A 21,878-nucleotide genomic window follows, 5' to 3' on the forward strand; every position below is an offset into this window, starting at 1 on the left:
GGGATACACCAAACAACCATTCACACTCACATTCACACCTACGGTCAATTTAGAGTCACCAGTTAACCTAACCTGCATGTCTTTGGACTGGGGGAAACCGGAGCACCCGGAGGAAACCCACGCGGACACGGGGAGAACATGCAAACTCCACACAAAAAGGTCCTCGTAAGCTGCTGGGCTTGAACCCAGGACCTTCTTGCTGTGAGGTGACAGTGCTAACCACACCACCACCGTGCCGCCGGAACAGGTATATTTATATTGAAATCTGACACTTGAATTGCATTCTGGTTGACTCCAATCAACTAATTATGTGATTTCTTATGAGGAGCTGTTGCACCTGAACTAATTTAAGGGTTTCACAGCAATGGCGGTGATTACTTAAGCAATAACAACTTTTATATTTGATATCTGTAAATCATTTTGCAAACTATACATTACATTACATTAATGGCATTTAGCAGATGCTCTTATCCTAGGCTACATACAACTTACCCAGAGCAACCTGGGGAGCAGTTGGGGGTTTGGTGCCTTGCTCAAGGGCACTTCAGCCGTTCCTGTTGGTCCAGGAAATCGAACCAGTGGCCTTTTGGTCCCAAAGCTGCTTCTCTAACCATTAAGCCAAAGCTTCCCCCAATAATCACTTCAATATTATGGCTAGCTTGTGTAGATTTAGGACACATGGTTCCAAATAAGCCCATTTTTAATTCCACATTGTAGCACTATAAAATGTAGCAAAGATCAAGGGGGTGACTATGGGCAAGAGGCGGGATACACCAAACAACCATTCACACTCACATTCACGCAATTTAGAGTCACCAGTTAACCTAACCTGCATGTCTTTGGACTGGGGGAAACCGGAGCACCCGGAGGAAACCCACGCGGACATGGGGAGAACATGCAAACTCCACACAAAAAGGTCCTGGTCTGGAACAGCCTGACGGATGTTCTTGTGGTTGAACTCAAACAGCAAACAGCCAAGTATTACAAAAAAAAAAAAAAAAAAATCTGGTTTTGACCAAAATTGGGTTTCCCACTAATAGCAAAGTTCAAAACCTGTATTTTAAGAAACCAAAAATATATTTCATCGACTCGATGTCGAAATGTTTTTAGGAACTTTTTAAACTAGGCTTTCTGCAGAGATGATGTTGGATAGATAAGGGGAGTCAAAGTCAGTTGTAGGCGATGAATAATGTCGGATATAAAGATAGACATAGTAAATCAATAAATAGCAGTTGGTTTTAGACAAACAGTGTGTTGGCGGCTTTCAGTGGAATCGAAATCAGAGGCTTTAAATGTCTTTTTCACTTTTAGAATACAGAAGTTGAGATACATGGAGAAGGAAAACGTTTCAGTTTAGGAAGGTGTCCATTAATCACGGCTATATACAGAAAATATACGATTTGGAGCATGTAACGGGCTGCCACTCATAACTTACATAACGAGACCGTCAATGACGGCGTAGCTCACTTCGGCCCAAATTATTATAGCGCCCTAGGTATCTCTACCTTCATGCAAGAAAGAATCAAAATTGGTGAAGAATTGAGGGAGAGGAAGTGGTGTGTGGAAACTGCTCATTAGGGCTAAATTACGTCATATCTTCATTATTAATTGCAATTATGAAAATTTGGGTAGAAACGATATGCACCCCAGGCAGACCTACCTTCCTGCCAAAAAGAATAAAAATCAGTGAAGAACTGAGAGAAAAGAAGCAATTTGTATGAAATGTGGATGCCGCCGGATGGACAACACATGACGGGATAAGCTCGTTGCCTGTTGGCCGAATGAGCTAATAATAAGTGTTTGTCATCAGTGAGTGGCACGGTGGTGTAGTGGTTGGCACTATCGCCTCACAGCAAGAAGGTTCTGAGTTCGAGCCCAGTGGTTGACGGGGGCCTTTCTGTGTGGAGTTTGCATGTTCTCCCCGTGTCTGCGTGGGTTTCCTCCAAAGACATGTAGGTTAATTGGTGGCTCTAAATTGACCGTAGGTGTGAACGTGAGTGTGAATGGTTGTCTGTGTCTATGTGTCAGCCCTGCCATGACCTGGCGACTTGTCCAGGGTGTACCCCGCCTTTCACCCATAGTCAGCTGGGATAGGCTCCAGCTTGCCCATGACCCTGCACAGGATTAATGAATAGATGGATGGATTGTCGGGGCGGCACGGTGGTGTAGTGGTTAGCGCTGTCGCCTCACAGCAAGAAGGTCCGGGTTCGAGCCCCGTGGCCGGCGAGGGCCTTTCTGTGCGGAGTTTGCATGTTCTCCCCGTGTCCGCGTGGGTTTCCTCCGGGTGCTCCGGTTTCCCCCACAGTCCAAAGACATGCAGGTTAGGTTAACTGGTGACTCTAAATTGACCGTAGGTGTGAATGTGAGTGTGAATGGTTGTCTGTGTCTATGTGTCAGCCCTGTGATGACCTGGCAACTTGTCCAGGGTGTACCCCGCCTTTCGCCCGTAGTCAGCTGGGATAGGCTCCAGCTTGCCTGCGACCCTGTAGAAGGATAAAGCGGCTAGAGATAATGAGATGAGATGAGATGAGATGGATGGATTGTCATCAGTGGTGGTTGGTATTGCTGACATTTTTCATTAATTTAAAAATTGTTTAAAAGTACGAGTTTGTTTATGATGGTAAAATGTTGCAAGAGCAAATCCTAACCCTACATCTAAGAACTGATTATTTTCCCGTCCCTGTAGGGAGCGTGTTCTGTGTTTAGTGAGCATCACTGGTAGACTCGCTCTAGAGAGCACGGCCTTGCAGCAGCGTCTTAACTGTCTGAGCACCGCTGCCACCTAGTGCTGCAACATCAAAGTAGCTCGAGCCGAGTGGATTGAAATCCTCGTTGCGTTTTCTTCCTTGTCAGAATTGCTAATTACATGTTGTATTGCCTGTCACAAGCCCTAAACACTGAGTTGCACTGATGAACACATTAGTCTTAGTAATCAGTCTCTTCCTGGCCGGTGCTGAAAGCCAGTGCGAACAGCCTCACGTTACCCCTGAGAGCATTAAGGTAACACGGAACCCTGGCAGCCCATTCGGCTTCTCCCTGTGCCTAATCAAAGCCATTCATTCTCCCCCGACAGCCAGGTCTGCACCAAGAATGATTGTTTCGTATGCCTTCGACAGGACAGATAATTCCCTCCTGTCACGAAGATCCAATGTTCAAGCGCCACAGCCATCACCTGATGGAACAGACCATAAACGCTGGATGGATCCAAAGAGTTAATTGTGACAAATGAAGACCCCGTCCACATTTCTGCAGCTTCAGTGATCCATTACAGGAATTTTATAAAGAAGGATTTTACTGTCATTAACCATCGCAATAGTGACAAAGCAGTTTTTGGCGAGTAGAACGAGGCTCTGTTTAAATTATGGGCGCGAAAGATTCCTGCAGGGAGCTGATCTCGAAGCCGAGGCAAGCTGCAGGGGTTGTTCTTTAAATTTCTTCATCCCATGAGTAATGCATCAGGGGTTTTATAAGGAAAAAAAAAAAGAGAAAGAACTACATTTCGAGGCTTTATTAGAAAACTCTCAATCTCCTCCAGGCGCTGTCTGAGGCCTCCATGCTTTCACAGGGTCATGCTTTTACATCAACATTGAAGAGAGCCTGCGTTTGGAGATTATGTGGGTATGGAGGCTCGCTCTTCAGGAAAAGACAAAAGATCCATTGGTTCTCTCAGTGCAGAACTGGAGCATAACGTTCAGCACAATCTACTTGGAAATCATTTTATTTCATTTTGATGATGTGGCTTGGAAATGTCTCATCTCATCTCATTATCTCTAGCCGCTTTATCCTGTTCTACAGGGTCGCAGGCAAGCTGGAGCCTATCCCAGCTGACTACGGGCGAAAGGCGGGGTACACCCTGGACAAGTCGCCAGGTCATCACAGGGCTGACACATAGACACAGACAACCATTCACACTCACATTCACACCTACGGTCAATTTAGAGTCACCAGTTAACCTAACCTGCATGTCTTTGGACTGTGGGGGAAACCGGAGCACCCGGAGGAAACCCACGCGGACACGGGGAGAACATGCAAACTCCACACAGAAAGGCCCTCGCCGGCCACGGGGCTCGAACCCAGGACCTTCTTGCTGTGAGGCGACAGCGCTAACCACTACACCACCGTGCCGCCTTATTTAAGAGTTATTCCACCAAATCAAATCATTCATGACCTGATAGACAATGAGGCTATTAGCTGATGTACGACGAAATTGAGTGGAATAACTGTTTTATTCTATCAACATTCACTGGATTTTGAGAAACAGAGCATTTTTATTTTTAGCAAACTCGATCAAAAAAAACTTTATACAAAACATCCGACAAAATCCTTTTCTATTCAAAATCGCCGGTGAACAAATCGACGAAATGACAGTCGCAAATTGTGAAAAATGCTATAATAATAATTCTTTGGGAAAAAAAAGATACATTCTTACCATGAAATACTTTTGTTGCCTTTTTTTTTGTGGTTTTGTTTTCGAGTAGAGTTTTTATTTCGTCCTCAGTTGGTTCAGTAACATGCTGCGCCATTTTCTTCTTCTCTACTCACGGTATACGAGCTGATAGCCTAGTAGTAGAGTAGAGTAGCCAATCAGAGCGTGCGATTGCTCATACCCAGTGAATGTGGATAGAATAAATGACAATAAACTGTAGTATCAATATCATGATACATTCTATCACATGACACGTTTTTGAGATGTCACAGATAGCGTGATATGTTTGGATTTTATTTATATAATTACAATCTGATTACATGTATCTGAACTGCTCTTCGATTTTTTTCCTCGACTGCAGTGTCAAATAATTCGATATTTAAACCGTTCAATATTTTTCATCATAACATAAAGGCATCATTAAAAACATGCACTGTTTTCTGAGGGGTTTTAATATAACACAAGTGTTTTGCTGGACGTTTCTTTCCAAACCCATGTACCTCATGATACTCGTCGCGAATTTTAGAAACATCTTCAAGTATTGCGATATGATATTTTTGCCATATTACTCAGCCCTTGTCATAAATTAGTCATATTACATTTGATAAACATTTTTAAATGGTGGTGTGGTGTTGCAGAGGGTCAAGTTGACGCCTCAGAGCTAAAGGGGCCCTGATTTGAACCTGAGCCCACCGGGTTCTCCGGATTCCTCCCACCTCCCAAAAAGATACCAGGAGGTAAACTGCCTTTAGGTGCCAATGAGTGTGTGTGTATCGTGCCCCATATTGCACCCCATGTTCCTGGGACGGGCCCTGTATCCATCAGGACCCTTAACCAGGACTAAACATTGTGAATTGAAAATGTTTTAAAATGTAAAGCTATGAAAGCTATTATAACAGCAATTCTGAGAGATACAGGGAAAATTGAATAAGAATCCTGCATATCAAAGCCTGTTTAACATCTCTGAACACACTTCTTATTAGGAGGTTAAATGGGGCTAATCCTGGTTTTTGCCCTTTAATTGGGCAGGACGTGAAAAGAGGTCTGTTGGGGATTTCTTCATATCGCCATGTCATGCTGGCACAATCCTCACACCAATAAACGCCGGGTATTAAATCAAATGAGGGAAGAAGGAAAATAGAAACCAGCCTCAGACTTTAAGCAATTTACTTTATATGGTTTGCTTTACAAAATTTACTATATACCGTACACAATTTCCTCCCACAATCGGTATCATCGAAAATGTGACTTTCATTCAGTGACAGTACAAATTAGATGTATTTACAATGCGGGTAATCATACAGTCGACATAAAACATCAAAACGTAAAACACAAGAGCAACCACTCTCTCATACACGCTGCACACTACCGGCAGCCGCTACGGTTAAAGAGGTAGCTTCCATGGTTAGACGATGCATCCCATTCTCGATTATACAAATAATTTACAACACTCACAGACGAACGTAAAGGTAGAATCACAACAGACACACTCACACATCTGGAATTTGTTAGTGACATTAATTGCTACCTCATTGAAAAGATTGCCTTAAACATCGGCTGGTGGAAGCTTATTGGATATAAATTAAATTCAGCTTGAATGCAAATGTGCTTTAAGTCCTTCTGCAGGACAGCAAAGTGACACGAAATGGAAAGGTTTCTCTTCAGTGAAAATCCCTGGGTGTGAATTCTCGCTGATGTTAAACAAGCTTAAGACAACGATTCATGATAACAGCTTAAAAGTTCAAGATCAGGGTGAAAACACATGAATAAACTCGATATACTCGGTACACGTTTGCTCTTTGGACCTGTTCGTGGCGGAAGTAAATATGTCGTTTATAAGCTTATAGGAATTACGCAAATATAAAAAATAATCTAATCGTATTCTTTGGGGATAGAATGAGATAAGGAAATGAAATGCCATGTCGTTTGATATTCATCAAGCCTGCTCATGCTCCGAAGCAGCAAGTCCATGGTGACCTTAGTGTTATAAGCCCCTGATTTACAAAGATCTCAAATAGAATAAATACATAAACTGCTCTTTAGTTAGGGGGTGTTTTGGGGCGATTTACAAATAATGACTGTAAATTATATTACGTGTAAAACAAGTGGAGATTTTGGCGTGACTGTGACACTGAAACTTCAGATTGTATTATTGGGCAAAATACAATATGAAAACGTCAACGCTGGAGATAAAACAGTTTATAAAAGATGTCAGGGCGTGAAAAAGAATAATATTTAACAGTTATTCCACGAAACCGAGTCGTACATGAGCTGATAGCGCTATAAGCCATGTACGACGAGATTGAGCGGAATAACGGTTTTATTATGTCCACGCTCGCTGGGTTTAGAGAAACGGAGCCTTTTTATTTTTATTTTTTGCAAATTCGACAAATAAAAACTTTATACAAAACGTCCGACAAAATCGTTTCCACTTAGGATGTAAACAAACCAGCGAAATGACAGGAGCAATTTGTGAAAAATGCGATAATAATAATAATAATAATAATAATTCTTGAAAAAAAAAAAAGATACGTTCTGACCATCAAATACTTTCATTCCATAATTTGTTGCTTATTTTTGCGTATTTTTGGGGGGTTTGGTTTTCAAGTAGGTTTTATTTCATCCTCGGTTGGTTCAGCGACACGCTCACCCATTTTGTTTTTCTCTACTTACGGTATATGAGCTGATATCCTAGAAGTCGAGTAGCCAATCAGAGCGCGCGATTGCTCATATCCAGTGAATGTGGATAGAATAAAAGAATTTATTACATGGCTTTGTTGAATACTTGACTCTGATTGTTCAACTGCAGTATTGTACAGTCTGTTTAACAGGCCATTGCTCTGGACCATGTCATTACCGGGAGCAATAAAAAAATAAAATTATAAATCAGTAAAATAATTTTAAATCATTATTTTGTGTCGCATTATTGATTTCTTTGGTAAGCAGCCGTGTAATAAGCAGAATAATGTACAGCGATCCGGTCGTTATCGTGAAATATACCCCTTCAGGGAGAGTCAAGACTTCGGATAATAATGTACAGTGACCTGGTCATTCCATTCTCGATTATACAATTATAATAAACATTATCTCTTACATATTAGCAATAATAAAAAAAAAAAAAAAATCAAAGGATGTATTTGTGATCAACATTGACAATTTATAAAATGTTGATATGTTTTAGAAGAACCTGCTCGCTTTGGAACTCTGTTTCTACGTCAGACATATACAGTACCAGTCAAAAGTTTGGACACACCTTCTAATTCAGTGTTTTTTCTTTATTTTTATTAATTAAAAGACACTTCTTCATGTCTTAAAGTAATGATGGACGTCGTTTCTCTTTACTTAGTTGAGCGCTTCTTGATATTATTGGAGGAAGCCATGGCTTAATGATTAGAGAAGCAGCTTTGGGACCAAAAGGTTGCCAGTTCAATTCCCTGGACCAGCAGGAACGTCTGAAGTGCCCTTCAGCAAGGCACCTAACCCCCTACTGCTCCCCAGGCTGCTCTGGTATGTTGTACGTCGCTCTGGAGAAGAGCGTCTGCTAAATGTAATGTAATTATATGGATTACTACGGTTGTGGATGGAATGGGGCTATTTACTGTATTTTTATTATTGACTGTTTGATCTCAAACGCATTAAGAAGGCACAAAATTAATCCACTAATTAACTTTTGACGAGGCACAGCTGTTAATTGAAAAGCATTCCAGGTGACTGCCTCACGAAGCTGGTTAAGATAATGCCAATAGTGTACAAAAGCGTCATCAAGGTAAACGTTGGCTACGCTGAAGAATCTAAAATATGAAACGTTTTGTTTATTAACCCTTTTTTGTTGTTTACCACATAATTCCATATCTGTTCCAGATGTTATTTCATACTTTTGATGTCTTCAGTATTGTTCTACAACAGAGAAAATACAAAATACGGAAAAGCCGATGAATGAGTCGGGGTGTACAAACTTTTCACTAGTACTGTATATCATACCTGTAGTGCAACTTTGTGGACACAGATGCTTATTTAATGCTTATGGAAGGAGTCTTCGGTGTCAGGGCTGTTTCTATGCAACATAAGCCGTGTCTTCTCATCTTATTAACTTCAACAGAGAGATAAAAGAGACGCTGGTGAAGGGACAACTGTTTATAGCTGCTATAATGTGAGTCATAACAGGTAATAACTTGTCTCGTGGATGTTCCACAACATTAAATGTAACTATAAATAGTTTAAAATTATGACGTGTCATAATAATTCTGCTGTTGGATAAGAAGAAAACAAGACGTTATGTCAATGTCCGCCATTCTGTCGTTGATTATTTTCCGATAACAGCGCACGCTGTCGTGTTTTATTCCTCACGTCACTCGTAGTAAGAAAGTGTCTCAAATTTGTGACATAAAGTACAATTTTGAGTTTATATTCCAGATTCAGCAGACATAATGTAGAATTCCAGGTCATCTATGTTTCACCTTTCATTAAATCAGGGCCTGAGTTTGCGTCTAAATGACGCACAGGAACTTATAATACGAAGGTCCGAACATGTTTCATATACAGTACCATAACCACTGAATTATTTATATCACTCTGTAATTGAAACAATTTTACATACATATTTATTTCTGTTTATAAATTAGGGCACTGTGTAAGATAAAGTCATTGCTAATGTCAAAACGACGACCGTTACAGCCGAGAGAGCGCCGAATCCGAGAAGGCTGGATTTCACCTCCAATCTTTTTTGCCTTCAAGCCACTATTTCACCCCGAAGGCTTCTGCACAGCTGTCGACGCGCAAGATGGACTGAACAGTGTGAGGGAATAGGTGCTGGTAATGCCAATGCTAAATATTAGCAGAATTTCTAAGAAAAGAGGCAGTAAAAATAGACTCGCTCTTTAAAAGTTTCTGTGTTGTGTTACTGTGTTGTGTCTCCTTGACCAACACGTACGTGAACGCAGCTACACGGGGAAAGATCCGTCGTACGCTTCTGTCACAGACCGAGGTCGATACAACAAGGAATGCCGGCAGTGAAGAATAAAATCAAGACTCGGCTTAGGGACGTTTATCCCTGCTTAACCGAAATCTTTGCAATCTGAAGTTGTGTTGTGTTGGAGAGTGAGAGGCGGGCAGTAGCACTCGGCGTCGTGTTCTTTCAGGATTAAGGAAGTCAGTTAGCTCGCTGCAGACACGAATCGCAAAGCAGAAAGCAAATCAAGTCCTGCTGACATTTGGCTCAGTGAGTCTTTTCCATATTGTCAGTTTCCCTTTATATTTACTGACAAGGCATCAGCACACACACACACGCACACACATATACAAAAACACACACTGATGCGTCTGAAAAAAGTGCTTCCTGACCAGTCGAACGTCTCTGGCTCCAGGGCGTGTCTCAAATCACCCACTGTTCCCTGCATAATGTGCTTGTGTGTGTGTGTGTGTGTGTGTGTGTGTGTGTGTGTGTGTGTGTGTGTGCCATGCGAGCAGACACTCTGTAGTGAATGAGTGAAGGTGTGAATGTGCGAGAGTGTGTGTGTGTGTGTGTGTGCAGTGACTCATTCTCAGTCTTTAATGCTGGGCACGTTGTAAGAGTAATGCACTAAAGGTAAGCCGCGACTTTGGCAGAAACACGCGCGTCCGCACGCTTGTGCCTGCTCCGAGCTGTCTGATACGAACGAGTCTCCCTCGTCTGCGTATTCCGAGTGCGCTGACAGAGTGCCGCAGTCGGCCCAGTCGCCCTTGGAACGCGAGCACGGAACCTCGCCCGCTGTCAGCGCCGGGCAACTGTGCCACTTCACTAAATGTCTGCATGTGCAGGAGGAAGAGGAAGATGAGGAGGCGGATGATGAAGATGCCGTGGCGAGAAGAGCTGCCTCGCAGCGTTCGCACATGCCACATTCGTAGCCCAGTTCACTCGAGACTCTGCCTTCACCTGTCCCGGTGATGCCTGCTGAACCGGTCCCGATGGTTTTCACGCCTCTCCCGAGTCTGATCCGGCCTCTTAGGCGGAGCCAGTCGTGCCGGAAGGCAGGGCTGAAGCAGACGTACAGAACAGGGTTTAGGCAAGCAGACAGAGGAAAGAAGATCAGCGTAACCGATTTTGCCATGTCCGGGCTTCCAGCTGCAGTCCCCGTTCCTGTCAGCAGTGGGGCGAAGGAGAAGGCTGCCACAGGGCAGAAGAAGATGCAGTTGGTAAAAATAAGCCACGCGACGTGCCGTACGGAACCTGCCTGCTCCGGATCAGCAAGCTGTGCCCGGCCCAGACCACAGTAGAGCCTCGTGTATATCACGGCGCTTAGCAGGTATGCGAGGGTGTTCAGTAGCACCAGCGCCACCGTTACACCCAACCCAGGCGCCAATCCTCCAGAGAAGGGCAGGCACAGCGGAGAATCTTCTACTGCTCCTTGATAAAGGCTTAAAAATGCCACCCCAGCTGCCAATACACCCAGAAGTCCTGCAGCCAGTCCAAACTTCCTTCTCTGGCCCCTCCGGTCACAGCTCCTCAGTGCTCCCGCTTTACCCATCAGCGCCCGGACAGCCAAGCTGCGCTCCACAGCGGCCAGAGGCAACACCAGTACAGCCCATTCGGACGAGAACATGGCCAGCACGCTGAGCGCCTGGCACCCGGCACTCGTCTCCCACCACACGCCATAGGATGCGAACGAGCCCCACGTGGCGGCATCCAAGACGACCAGTGCAGTCACATAGAATCCCGTCAGCAGGTTGGAGGAAGCCAGGACGGCCACGAGCAGGCGGGTGGGTGAGAGCGGGCAGCTGCGTGGAAAAAGAGTGGCGGCCAGGACGAGGCAGTTAAACAGGAGAGCCACCAGGCAGATGAACCATATGGTCAGTCGAATCATCCAGCTGCCAAGCAGGTGGGCGCACGGTTTAAATGCTCCTGAGAGACAAAGAGAGAGAGGAGGAAAAAAAAAGCAGAGCTTAATATTAGCTACAACACAGTGGAATGAACACAAACAAATATGGTATAAGGATGATTTTTGTGAGATAAGGCTATTTCGATTTTTTTGGCCGTGCGATTTTTGGCGTTTCCCAAATCGCTGCGTTTTTTTTGTTCGTGGAGAAAGATGCACGTTGGCTGTAAGTTTGTCTTGCAACCTGAAAAAAACGTAAGCGCCTGTAGAGTTTGTTTGACATGACAAAGAACCTCTGCGGCCGGTCTGCGGCCAGTCTACGGCTCGAAAATCAGCACGTCACACGCGCGCCCTCCGTGCGTTTCTTGCGTTTTTTGCACGTAGGAGCACGTACGGCCGGTTGTGACCGAGGCTTTAGTCTCTGGCATAATGGTTTGTTTGGAGGCTCGATGTGACCTGGCGTCGTAGACTTTTAGTGCTGCGCATAAAGCCGTCGTGTTACCCTTCTGCTCGCCCAATCCATCACCTTGCAATGAAACATATCGAGAAAAAAAAGACGTTCATCATATCGTATCTGAATCATATCTTATGCGAAGAGAAAACATTACAGCTCAGAGCTCAATGCTGAACAATCACCAGTGTGCTACCTCGGCCACTTCCTTCAACAAGTATAAGAATGACTATGACTGAGTCGTCCCCTACACTAGAATTTAATAACGTCTGTGGCTGTGTTTGTGTGCTTAACTAGCTAACTACGGCACTACACTGCATTACACATTAGCTACCATTTTTTAGTCTAGTCTATTAGATTTCCAGGCAACAAATCATTGGACCGGGCAGCACATTAGCACGTTCGCTTGCCGGTAGGGTTAGCTAATGGATTTATGTGGATTAATGGAATTCGTTCACCTCTGTGTTTTCAAAGTTTAACTCTGTTGAACTTTATTTTAACAAATGAGGGAGTTTTACATTTTGGCATGAACGTGTGTGTATCATCCATTAACACGTTGTTCTCGCTGAAAACAGCCTACAGGGAGTTGAGGGGAATTGACGGTAAACTCATTATATGTCAAAGAAGGAACAACTACAGCAGTTGATCGCATTTTCACAGCGTTTATAGTCAGCGCCGGCATATGAACCACATGCAATCAATCACATTTCATTTCCTACTCGGCTACTCAGCTCTTGGTCCAAGCACTGAGCCTCTCCCACTTGGACTACTGCAACTCTCTCCTTGCTGGCCTTCCAGCTTCTGCCATCAGACCCCTGCAGCTCGCCTGATCTACAACCTCCATCGTTCTTCCCATGTTACCCCTCTGCACTGGCTACCTATCGCAGCTCGTATCAAATTTAAGACATTGGTGCGAGCGTATCAGGCTCTCAAGGGGTTAGGGCCAGCATATATTATATTATATCCAGAGCGATGTACAACATACCCAGAGCAGCCTGGGGAGCAGCTGGGGGTTAGGTGCCTTGCTGAAGGGCACTCCAGCCATTCCTGCTGGTCCAGGGAATTGAACCAGTGACCTTTTGGTCCCAAAGCTGCTTCTCTACCCATTGAGTCTGAGCCGAACCTACATTCCAGCCAGATCCCTACGCTCCACTACTACTGGTTGCCTGGCCCCTCCTCCTCCTCTCTGCTCCTGCCCAGTCCGCTCAAGACTGCTGTCTGTCCTGGTTCCCCGCTGGTAGAATGACCTTCCCATTGAGGTCAGAACTACCGACTCTCTGACCACCTTCAAGCACAGACTGAAGACTCACCTCGTCAGGCTGCACCTCTCCCCTTCTTCCCTGCCCACTGTGTAACTGCGTTTCGGTCTAGACCAACCCAGGCTGTGTACTGTCTAGCCTGGGGTTAGCCATTTGAGTTCTCTATTTAGCTGAGCTTTGCATGGTTGGTTTGTTTCCTTGGCTGGTTGAGTGTTGATTCTTCAACAGAATATTACACTAAGTATTGTTGTCACTTGTTCAGTTGGCACTAGAACGTTCTTGTCTAGAAGTTCAGCACTTCATGTACCTGACTTCTGTACTCGTTGTACGTCGCTCTGGATAACAGCGTCTGCGAAATGTCATGCCATGTAATGTAATGTCATGTTTGTGCTGCAATACGATTTTCAGCCACGAGCAGCCCAAATTTCCTGACATACAGTTTCATCAAGGTTGAACTGTAGCTATTTTCTGGAAGTCCAACTTGGAGTCCATTGCCATCATTCCATGGTGGTCCACGGGGCAGATGAGGGTTTGTGCAACACTGGACCATCCCTCATTTATTATAATGGTGAAGCTATGGAAGACTTGATAGTTTTATATAAAATCCTGCTCCACCTTTTAAATGCCATCTTAGGATCCATCGTTTTCTTTGACCTGCATTTGAGGCGGCATAATTCCATGGTATAAAAATACATTCATCTGACGTCTGCTTTCGTCTGCATCGGGTAAATGTTTTTCTTCTGTTTAGGGGTCAAGGACGAAAAGAGTTTGTATTGTCATAAACTCTAACAGAAGTATATATCCACAACACTGCGCAAAAGCCTTAGGCACATACGGTACAGGGAAATGCTGCAAAGCAAAGATGCCTTCGAAACTAACGAAATTCAATGTTTCTACATTAACAAAGACTCTAAAGCGCAGTAAACTAATAAATAAAACAAAGTCAATATTCGGTGTGACAACCCTTTGCTTAAAAAAAAAATAATAAAAAAATACAGTTGCAGATATTTTGGACATTGTTTGTTACATATTTTCAGAGTAGTTATTAATCAGTTTGTTTTTGTCTGCCTCCAGGAATATAAATCATACTCAGTGCTGAATAAACAGCTGTGTATGTGATCTATTACACTCCTCTGATGCTTATATACAGTACTGTGCAAAAGTCTTAAGCACCCTATATATGTTTTTTCATACAAAATTTGTTATCCATTTCTATTTTATGACTTCTACATTATCGAGTCGGTGCAAAAACATTTTAGAGTCCAAACGTTCGTTTTCAGCACAAAATTAAATAGAAAAAAAAAAAGTTTGTAACATGTCTGAGCAGGATATTCCATAAGAGAGCACTTTTCAGAAGAAAAAAGAAACCATAATGAAGGCTACTGGGGTTTGGTGCAAAATGAAGAAGTGAGTGTGACAGTCAAAGTGTCCAGAAGAACTGGGGCTGGTTCTGTAAGACGCTCAGGTGGTGTTTACATTAGACCGTATCCGTCTCGTTTTCGTCGCGGATGCACTGTCCGTTCACATTAAAACGCCGGGAAACGACTCCACAGGCGGAACAACTCGAATCTGCCAGGGCCCACGTATTCAACCCAGTTCGTATCTGATCCGGTGCTGTGTAAACATTGAGATACGAGGAAACGCAGTGCTGAGCTCTAGCTGACGTCGTCATTGGACAACGTCACTGTGACATCCACCTTCCTGATTCGCTGGCGTTGTTCATGCCACGTTGGTCATGTGACGCGACTGCTGAAAAACGGCGCGGACTTCACTTCCTGCTATTGTTTCCGCCTTGTATCACCTTTTTGTTTTTCATTAAAGAGTATAAAAGTATGAATATAATGCTTTGCCATTCTTAATGCTGTTCATGGTAAGATGCAAATACTGCCCATTGTGTAGTTATGATTGTCTTTAGGCTTGCCATCCTTCCACTTGCAAGTGGTGAGTGACTTGCGCATGCCCGATATGCACTGGGATCACACACACAGCGGCTCAGTCCCGAATCACTGCTCGTGCGCTTCACTCGCGCGCTCTGTGAGCTGCGCAGGGCCGGAGTGCGCACCCTCCAGAGGGCACTCGCTGTTCAGGGCGGAGTGATTTGGAGCGCAGCCGCTGAGGAGGAAGCGCTGAGCCGCACTGACACATTTCAACTTACGTGCCGTCTAATTAGTCATGTGATTAGCGTATCCGTGTATCGGCGTTGCTGTGTGCACGCGAATCGTGTATTGGCGTTGCTGTGTGCACGCGAATCGTTTTAAAAACGTTAATCTGATGATCCGCTGATACGGTCTAATGTAAACACCACCTCAGTAAAACCTACAGATCATTTCTGCAGAAAACTGCACTCATTGTACCTCAGACTACTATTTTTTTTTTTTTAAAGCAAAGGGTCGTCTCACACCAAATATCGACTTTGTTTCATTTATTTTGGCTTACTGATTACTGTTTATAGTATTTTTTTTAACACTGAAACATTTCATTTCATTATTTTTGAAGCCGTTTTTGGTCTACAGCATTTCTTTACACGTGCCTAAGACTTTTGCACCGTACTGTAGATTATCACAATATATATTATATAAGGCTTTGGGTTGTACATAATACAGTATAAACCGTGATATGTTTGTATATGTTCTGCACATACTACAGTTAAATGTTAGTCTGGCTAACGCGACTTCAAAGCTCTGCGAGCATTTGGTCTGGCAAAGATATTAAGCCCAACCGTTTCCCAAAGGCGTGGTTGACCCGCCTCCCTGAAATGCCTCAGTTTGCTACTGGTCGAAACCAGAAAAGGCTGTGACGAAGCTTAAACCAATCACATCACTCTTTCCTCTGACGTATGTGACGTGACGGAAACTGCTTGAGTAACAGGAAGAAGATAAATACCTCCAGGGCTGCTCTTTGCTCCGTTTTCAATGAGAACTTCCCGTTGAATGCTTTCAGTACAGCATCTACCGCTGTGTCAAAGGCTTGCTGCTGCTCCATGTTCGTAATGTTTCTAGTGAATGAAGCGCTTCCGGCATAGATTCTGTAAACAATCTATGGCTTCCGGTCGCAGTTCTACTACGTCACTGCCTTGAACACGCCTCTACCCAGGGCCATTGGAGATGCTCAAAGTTGATTGGCTCCCGATTTTTCGGGAGCTTGGAAGAGCTGGAGATAGCTTGCCTTGCCAGACTAAGCTCGCAACAAGCCCTCGTGTTGCGTCACACTTAGGATGGGCGGGCCCAGGCTAGTTAAATGTACCCTTAATAGGATTTTTAAACCTTTATATATATCTTTGACACATATATGTTATTTACCAGCTGGGAGGTCCGTATCGTGAAATACCGTGACCGAAGTCTTGAAAGTACTGAGCGAGGCCCTCTGGGCCGAGGTCACGGTATTTCACCATACGGACCGACCTTAAGCTGGCAAATAATATATTTATATTTTTATTTATCAAATTCTAACAGAAAACGAGAGCGCCCAAAAGGGAAAACCGAGCCAAGCCGCCATTTTGAATCCTCATTCATGGCTGTAATGCAAATTGCTTTCTCCTCGGTATACAAGTGCACTTCCATGGCAGGAAAAAACTACATTTTGCCGCCTATGTAGTCCCCTATTTATACAAATAGGAGTCACTCAGGATTCAGCCATGTTTTTGCTCGGTGTTAGCAACAGTTACAGGTTTTTAGCTTTCTCCTGAAATGTTTTCTTTTATTTCTTCTTCCTCAGGGTAGTAAAACTCGCTTTCACCATGAAGACTGTCGTTATCGCTATCCATGCTGTAAAATTAATGCTATTCTCCTGAGAAATCCTGGCAAAAATTTATAAGATTTTTAATAATCTTATAAATAAATCTTATTTAAAAAAAAATGTTGACAAAAAATGCTACTATGTTTGCTGTTGTTGTAAACAAGCGAGTCGCCAGAGGTCCGTAACTGGGGTCCGTACCGTAGGATACAGACCCGTTCGCCAGCCAATCAGAGCGCAGGATTTGATGGAAACCGCACCGCGAAAAAAATAATGTATGTTATTCTGAATGAACCTTTTCCAAGGGCTGATTTTTGTCATGTAAATAATGAGAAAATAATGATGAATAACGAATAATGACAATGAACAGCAATATAAAGCCAGAGCGTCAGCGACGCAGGAGCTCACACGGCCGTACCATGAGAAACCAGACTCGTTCATAATTAACCATGAGAACAATTAGAACAATTTGATCTTCCAAACAAAACAATCAGAATCAAAATCCATTGAAAACTCAGGAAGGAGTAGCGATTTTCCTGAAAGCTTGTTAATCGGCCTAATTAGCAACTTGTTAATGAGAAATCACAAAACCAGGAAGTAACTTTTATGCAGACTGATTAGATCTTCCAAACCAAACAATCAGAATCAAAATCCATTAAAAACTCAGGGAGGAGTAGGAAGTTTTGTGAATTGTGGACGGACGGACGGACACCGCGTGATGGCAATAATTAATTCATGTTTCTCTTTGCGAGCGTGTGCTGGTCTAGCTTTCATTATTGTTGACATTACTGGAGACAGATGATTAGCGTAGACGGCTCACGGCCTGAACGCAGGATCAGTATTAGTGTTGAAGAAAAACATACACTGAGTAATTTACTATTAGGTTTGTGTACTGACCTGGAGAAGGAGAGCAATGCATGAGCAAGGGGGGCCTCTCCATATCCTCATCCACACCTACACACACAAGCAAACAATGATTTAAACAACTCACAGGCACCTTTTGACATGTAAACATGACGTTCTGTTATTCAGAAGGACAACGCGGTGCATTGTACACGAGGCGGTGAGGCATTTAGTCGGAAATGGAAGAGATAAAAAGTAATGGTGTGGATACGAGCATTTGTCGTACCGATGCCTTTCTTCCTGTCCTCTCTTTCTAGGGAGCTCAGTGTTCCATCACAGGCAATGAAAGCGCAGCACTGATATGCATACGGCACTGATATAGACCTGCACACACACACAGAGAGAGAGAGAGAGAGAGAGAGAGAGAGAGAATAAGTAAGCACTGACCTTAACCTCAAGTTTAAATGTTGAAATTGCCCTTCGATGCGTATCACCGGCGTAATAAAAACTGACCTCAGATGAAGGTGGATTTCTCAACACATTATTCAAACTAACTGAAGTGGGACACTGAAGAGCCCTGAGTGACCTGTAATCAGTCACGGCCACTTGGCTCGGCTCACCTGAGCTTGGGAAGGCCGGCGGCGCTCAGGATGCTCCTCATGTTCACGTTGCCTGTCAGCTTGAGCTGGTTCAGGGCGTTTAGTCCGGCTGTAGGTACACTGGCTAAACGATTCACGCTCAGATCCCTGGACAAAGCAAAGAGAACCGTATAGACACGCACACACGTTTGTGTTGAACTTGAAAATCTGCATTCTAACAAAATTTTGCTTGAAAACACGCAAACAGTTGGCGTATTCACACCTACGTTGTTTGGTCCGGACCAAACGACCAAACGAACAAAATTTCCCTTGGTCCGGACCTTTTGGGTTGGTCTGAATACAAACCACCGAACTCTGGTCCGGACCAAACAAGCGGACCGAGACCGAGCTGCAAGGTCGGACTCGGTCCGGACCAAAGGAACCCTGGTGCGGATCTTTTGGAGGTGTGAAAACAGACCGGACCTAATCCGACAGTTTTGCTTTTTTGTACCTCGGGAGCTTCCGTCGTTTGTCGAGCATTATGGGAAACAGAGTCTTGACACTCCACCGCAAAGTGCAAACACTGTTTCGGTTGTCAAGGGAACCTTACAACAGTCGTTCAGTCATTCAGACCAGTGGTAGGCTAGACTACAGAGTACAAAAAATGAGTAGGGGGCAAACGTGGGCCGAGGAAGAAACGCGTACCCTTGTGGATATATGGGCAGATGTCCACATATCTGAGCTTTTGGAGAGAACACACAAAAATGCCGACGTGTTTGCTGTATTCAGTGAGAAAATGAAGGAGAAGGGGTTCACGCGCTCCCCAGAATAATGTCGGCTAAAAGTGAAGAAACTCCGTCAGACCTACATTAAAATCAGGGACGTTCTTTCAAAAAGTGGCGGTACTAGCGACGCAAAACAGAAATTCATCTATTGCGTGAAGAGCCAGAACTGTCACAACATGATGTGCGCTCATCAGCGCTATCCTCCGTAGCCGCCTTGCCCTTTGTCGGCGTCGTTGATAAATTACTTGTACAACAGCATAGTAATCGCACAATTGTGAAAACAGTGAAAACTGGAAAAAACATATAGCTTTGATGACATTAAAAAGAATAACAGCATGGAAAGCCTCCATGACTACTTTTGAACTTAAAGGAACAGTCCACCGTACTTCCATAATGAAATATGCTCTTATCTGAATTGAGACGAGCTGCTCCGTACCTCTCCGAGCTTTGCGCGACCTCCCAGTCAGTCAGACGCGCTGTCACTCCTGTTAGCAATGTAGCTAGGCTCAGTATGGCCAATGGTATTTTTTGGGGCTGTAGTTAGATGCGACCAAACTCTTCTGCGTTTTTCCTGTTTACATAGGTTTATATGACCAGTGACATGAAACAAGTTCAGTTACACAAATTGAAACGTAGCGATTTTCTATGCTATGGAAAGTCCGCACTATAATGACAGGCGTACTAACACCTTCTGCGCGCTTCGGCAGCGCATTGATACGGAGCTCAGATATCAATGCGCTGCCGAAGCGCGCAGAAGGTGTTAGTACGCCTGTCATTATAGTGCGGACTTTCCATAGCATAGAAAATCGCTACGTTTCAATTTGTGTAACTGAACTTGTTTCATATCACTGGTCATATAAACCTATGTAAACAGGAAAAACGTGGAAGAGTTTGGTCGCATCTAACTACAGCCCCAAAAAATACCATTGGCCATGCTGAGCCTAGCTACATTGCTAACAGGAGTGACAGCGCGTCTGACTGCGTCTGACTGACTGGGAGGTCGCGCAAAGCTCGGAGAGGTACAGAGCAGCTCGTCTCAATTCAGATAAGAGCATATTTCATTATGGAAGTACGGTGGACTGTTCCTTTAACGCTTTGTGCGCGTGTCGTCTCTGACCAATAGCTGAACGACCTCAGGGCGCGTGGCTTTGTTGACAGATTTTGGTCCGCTTACTAAAATGTACAGTGTGAAAGCGAACCGCACCAAAATGAAAAAAAAAAACCAAAAAAAAACATTTGGTTCGGACCAAAGCAAGTGAACTATTAAACTATCCTAGTCTGAATACACCCAGTGAGAGTTCACTGCACGGGCAATTCTGAGTGAGGGGATGTTCTGGACTCACAGGCTGTTCAGCGTGCTGAGAGACAGGAAGGCATCTGGGTGGATGAACTTCAGCTCGTTTCTGCTCAGGTCTCTACAGGGAGTAAAATGAACAGCAGACATTAAGAGCTACACTTTTAAATGAAATGCACTAATTACCTGAGCAGAGTTTTTCTCCAAAGTAATTGTAATCCATAGTAAAGATAAACACGATCTTAGCCTGGAAGACGGCTGGATCAGAATACTCAGGCTTTCATGCATAACTTGTTCGTATAATGTTGGCTTCCTGCTTAGCTGTTCTTATTGTTGGCGTTTTAGATGAAATTTTCACACTCGCAAATAAACGCAAGTAGGCGGAGAGGCTCAACATGGAGCGTGACATTCAAAGTCTACTGGTTCTGTGGTATTTTCAAATCCTTTTTTTGTCTAAAAGCACATTAGACAACAGCCTTGCGAGACGTCTCGGCCTCTCTTAGTGCAGACACAAGGCCGAGTGTCATTTTCCTTCTTTGTGTTTCTTAAAACCTTGTTTTTTTTGTGCCTCTGTGGATGTGCACTGCCTACGTCAGCCTGCTTTAACATAAATGTGTGGCAGGATGGGAAAACATTTAACATTGTGAAATTCTGATATTTTTACAACATCCAGTTCAGAAACCTAGAGGCTTTCCTGAACTTTAAAGATTATTTACTTTTTTGCATGCATCTCAACCATAAGTAAAACTGTTTAATAAAAAAGTGCTCCTTCGTATTATAAGTTCCTGTGCGTCATTTAGACGCAAACTCAGGCCCTGATTTAATGAAAGGTGAAGCATGACGTTTTATAGATGACCTGAAATTCTACATATGTCTGCTGAATCTGGAATATAAACTCAAAATTGTACTTTATGTCACAAATTTGAGACACTTTCTTACTACGAGTGACGTGAGGAATAAAACACGCCACCGTGCGCTGTTATCGGAAAATAATCAACGACAGAATGACGGCATTGACATACAACGTGTTGTATTGCTCTTATCCAACAGTAGTTTACGACACGTCATAATTTTAAACTATTTATAGTTACATTTAATGTTGTGGAACATCCACGAGACAAGTTATTACCTGTTATCACTCACATTATAGCAGCTATAAACAGTTGTTCCCTCACCAGCGTCTCTTTTATCACTGTTGAAGTTAATAAGATGAGAAGACACGGCTTATGTTGCATAGAAACAGCCCTGACACCGAAGACTCCTTCCATAAGCATTAAATAAACATCTGTGTCCACAAAGTTGCACTACAGTTATGATATACAGTCCGAGTGAAAAGTTTGTACACCCCGACTCATTCATCGGCTATTCTGTATTTTGTATTTTCTCTGTTGTAGAACAATACTGAAGACATCAAAAGATGAAATAACATCTGGAACAGATATGGAATTATGTGGTAAACAACAAAAAAGGGTTAATAAACAAAACGTTTCATTTTTTAGATTCTTCAGCGTAGCCAGCGTTTACCTTGATGATGCTTTGTACACTATTGGCATTATCTTGACCAGCTTCGTGAGGCAGTCACCTGGAATGCTTTTCAATTAACAGCTGTGCCTCATCAAAAGCTAATTAGTGGATTAATTTCTTGCCTTCTTAATGCAT

General features: G+C 43.6%; 1 protein-coding gene across 1 annotated transcript in view; it reads right to left on the reverse strand.

The window, feature by feature from the left end:
• Positions 1-5,601: 5,601 nt before the first annotated feature.
• The window catches only part of lgr4 (leucine-rich repeat containing G protein-coupled receptor 4), a 214,425-nt gene continuing 198,148 nt past the window's right edge, over positions 5,602-21,878 (reverse strand). The window contains exons 14-18 of the mRNA XM_060912083.1: positions 20,269-20,340; positions 18,183-18,308; positions 17,849-17,946; positions 17,617-17,673; positions 5,602-11,303 (exon numbers count right to left, since the gene is read on the reverse strand). Coding sequence (XP_060768066.1) covers positions 9,967-11,303; positions 17,617-17,673; positions 17,849-17,946; positions 18,183-18,308; positions 20,269-20,340 — 1,690 coding nt within the window. The 3' untranslated portion in view covers positions 5,602-9,966. The remainder of the gene's footprint in view (positions 11,304-17,616; positions 17,674-17,848; positions 17,947-18,182; positions 18,309-20,268; positions 20,341-21,878) is intronic.

The sequence above is a fragment of the Neoarius graeffei genome, chromosome 27 (assembly GCF_027579695.1).
Source record: "Neoarius graeffei isolate fNeoGra1 chromosome 27, fNeoGra1.pri, whole genome shotgun sequence".
NCBI lineage: Eukaryota > Metazoa > Chordata > Actinopteri > Siluriformes > Ariidae > Neoarius > Neoarius graeffei.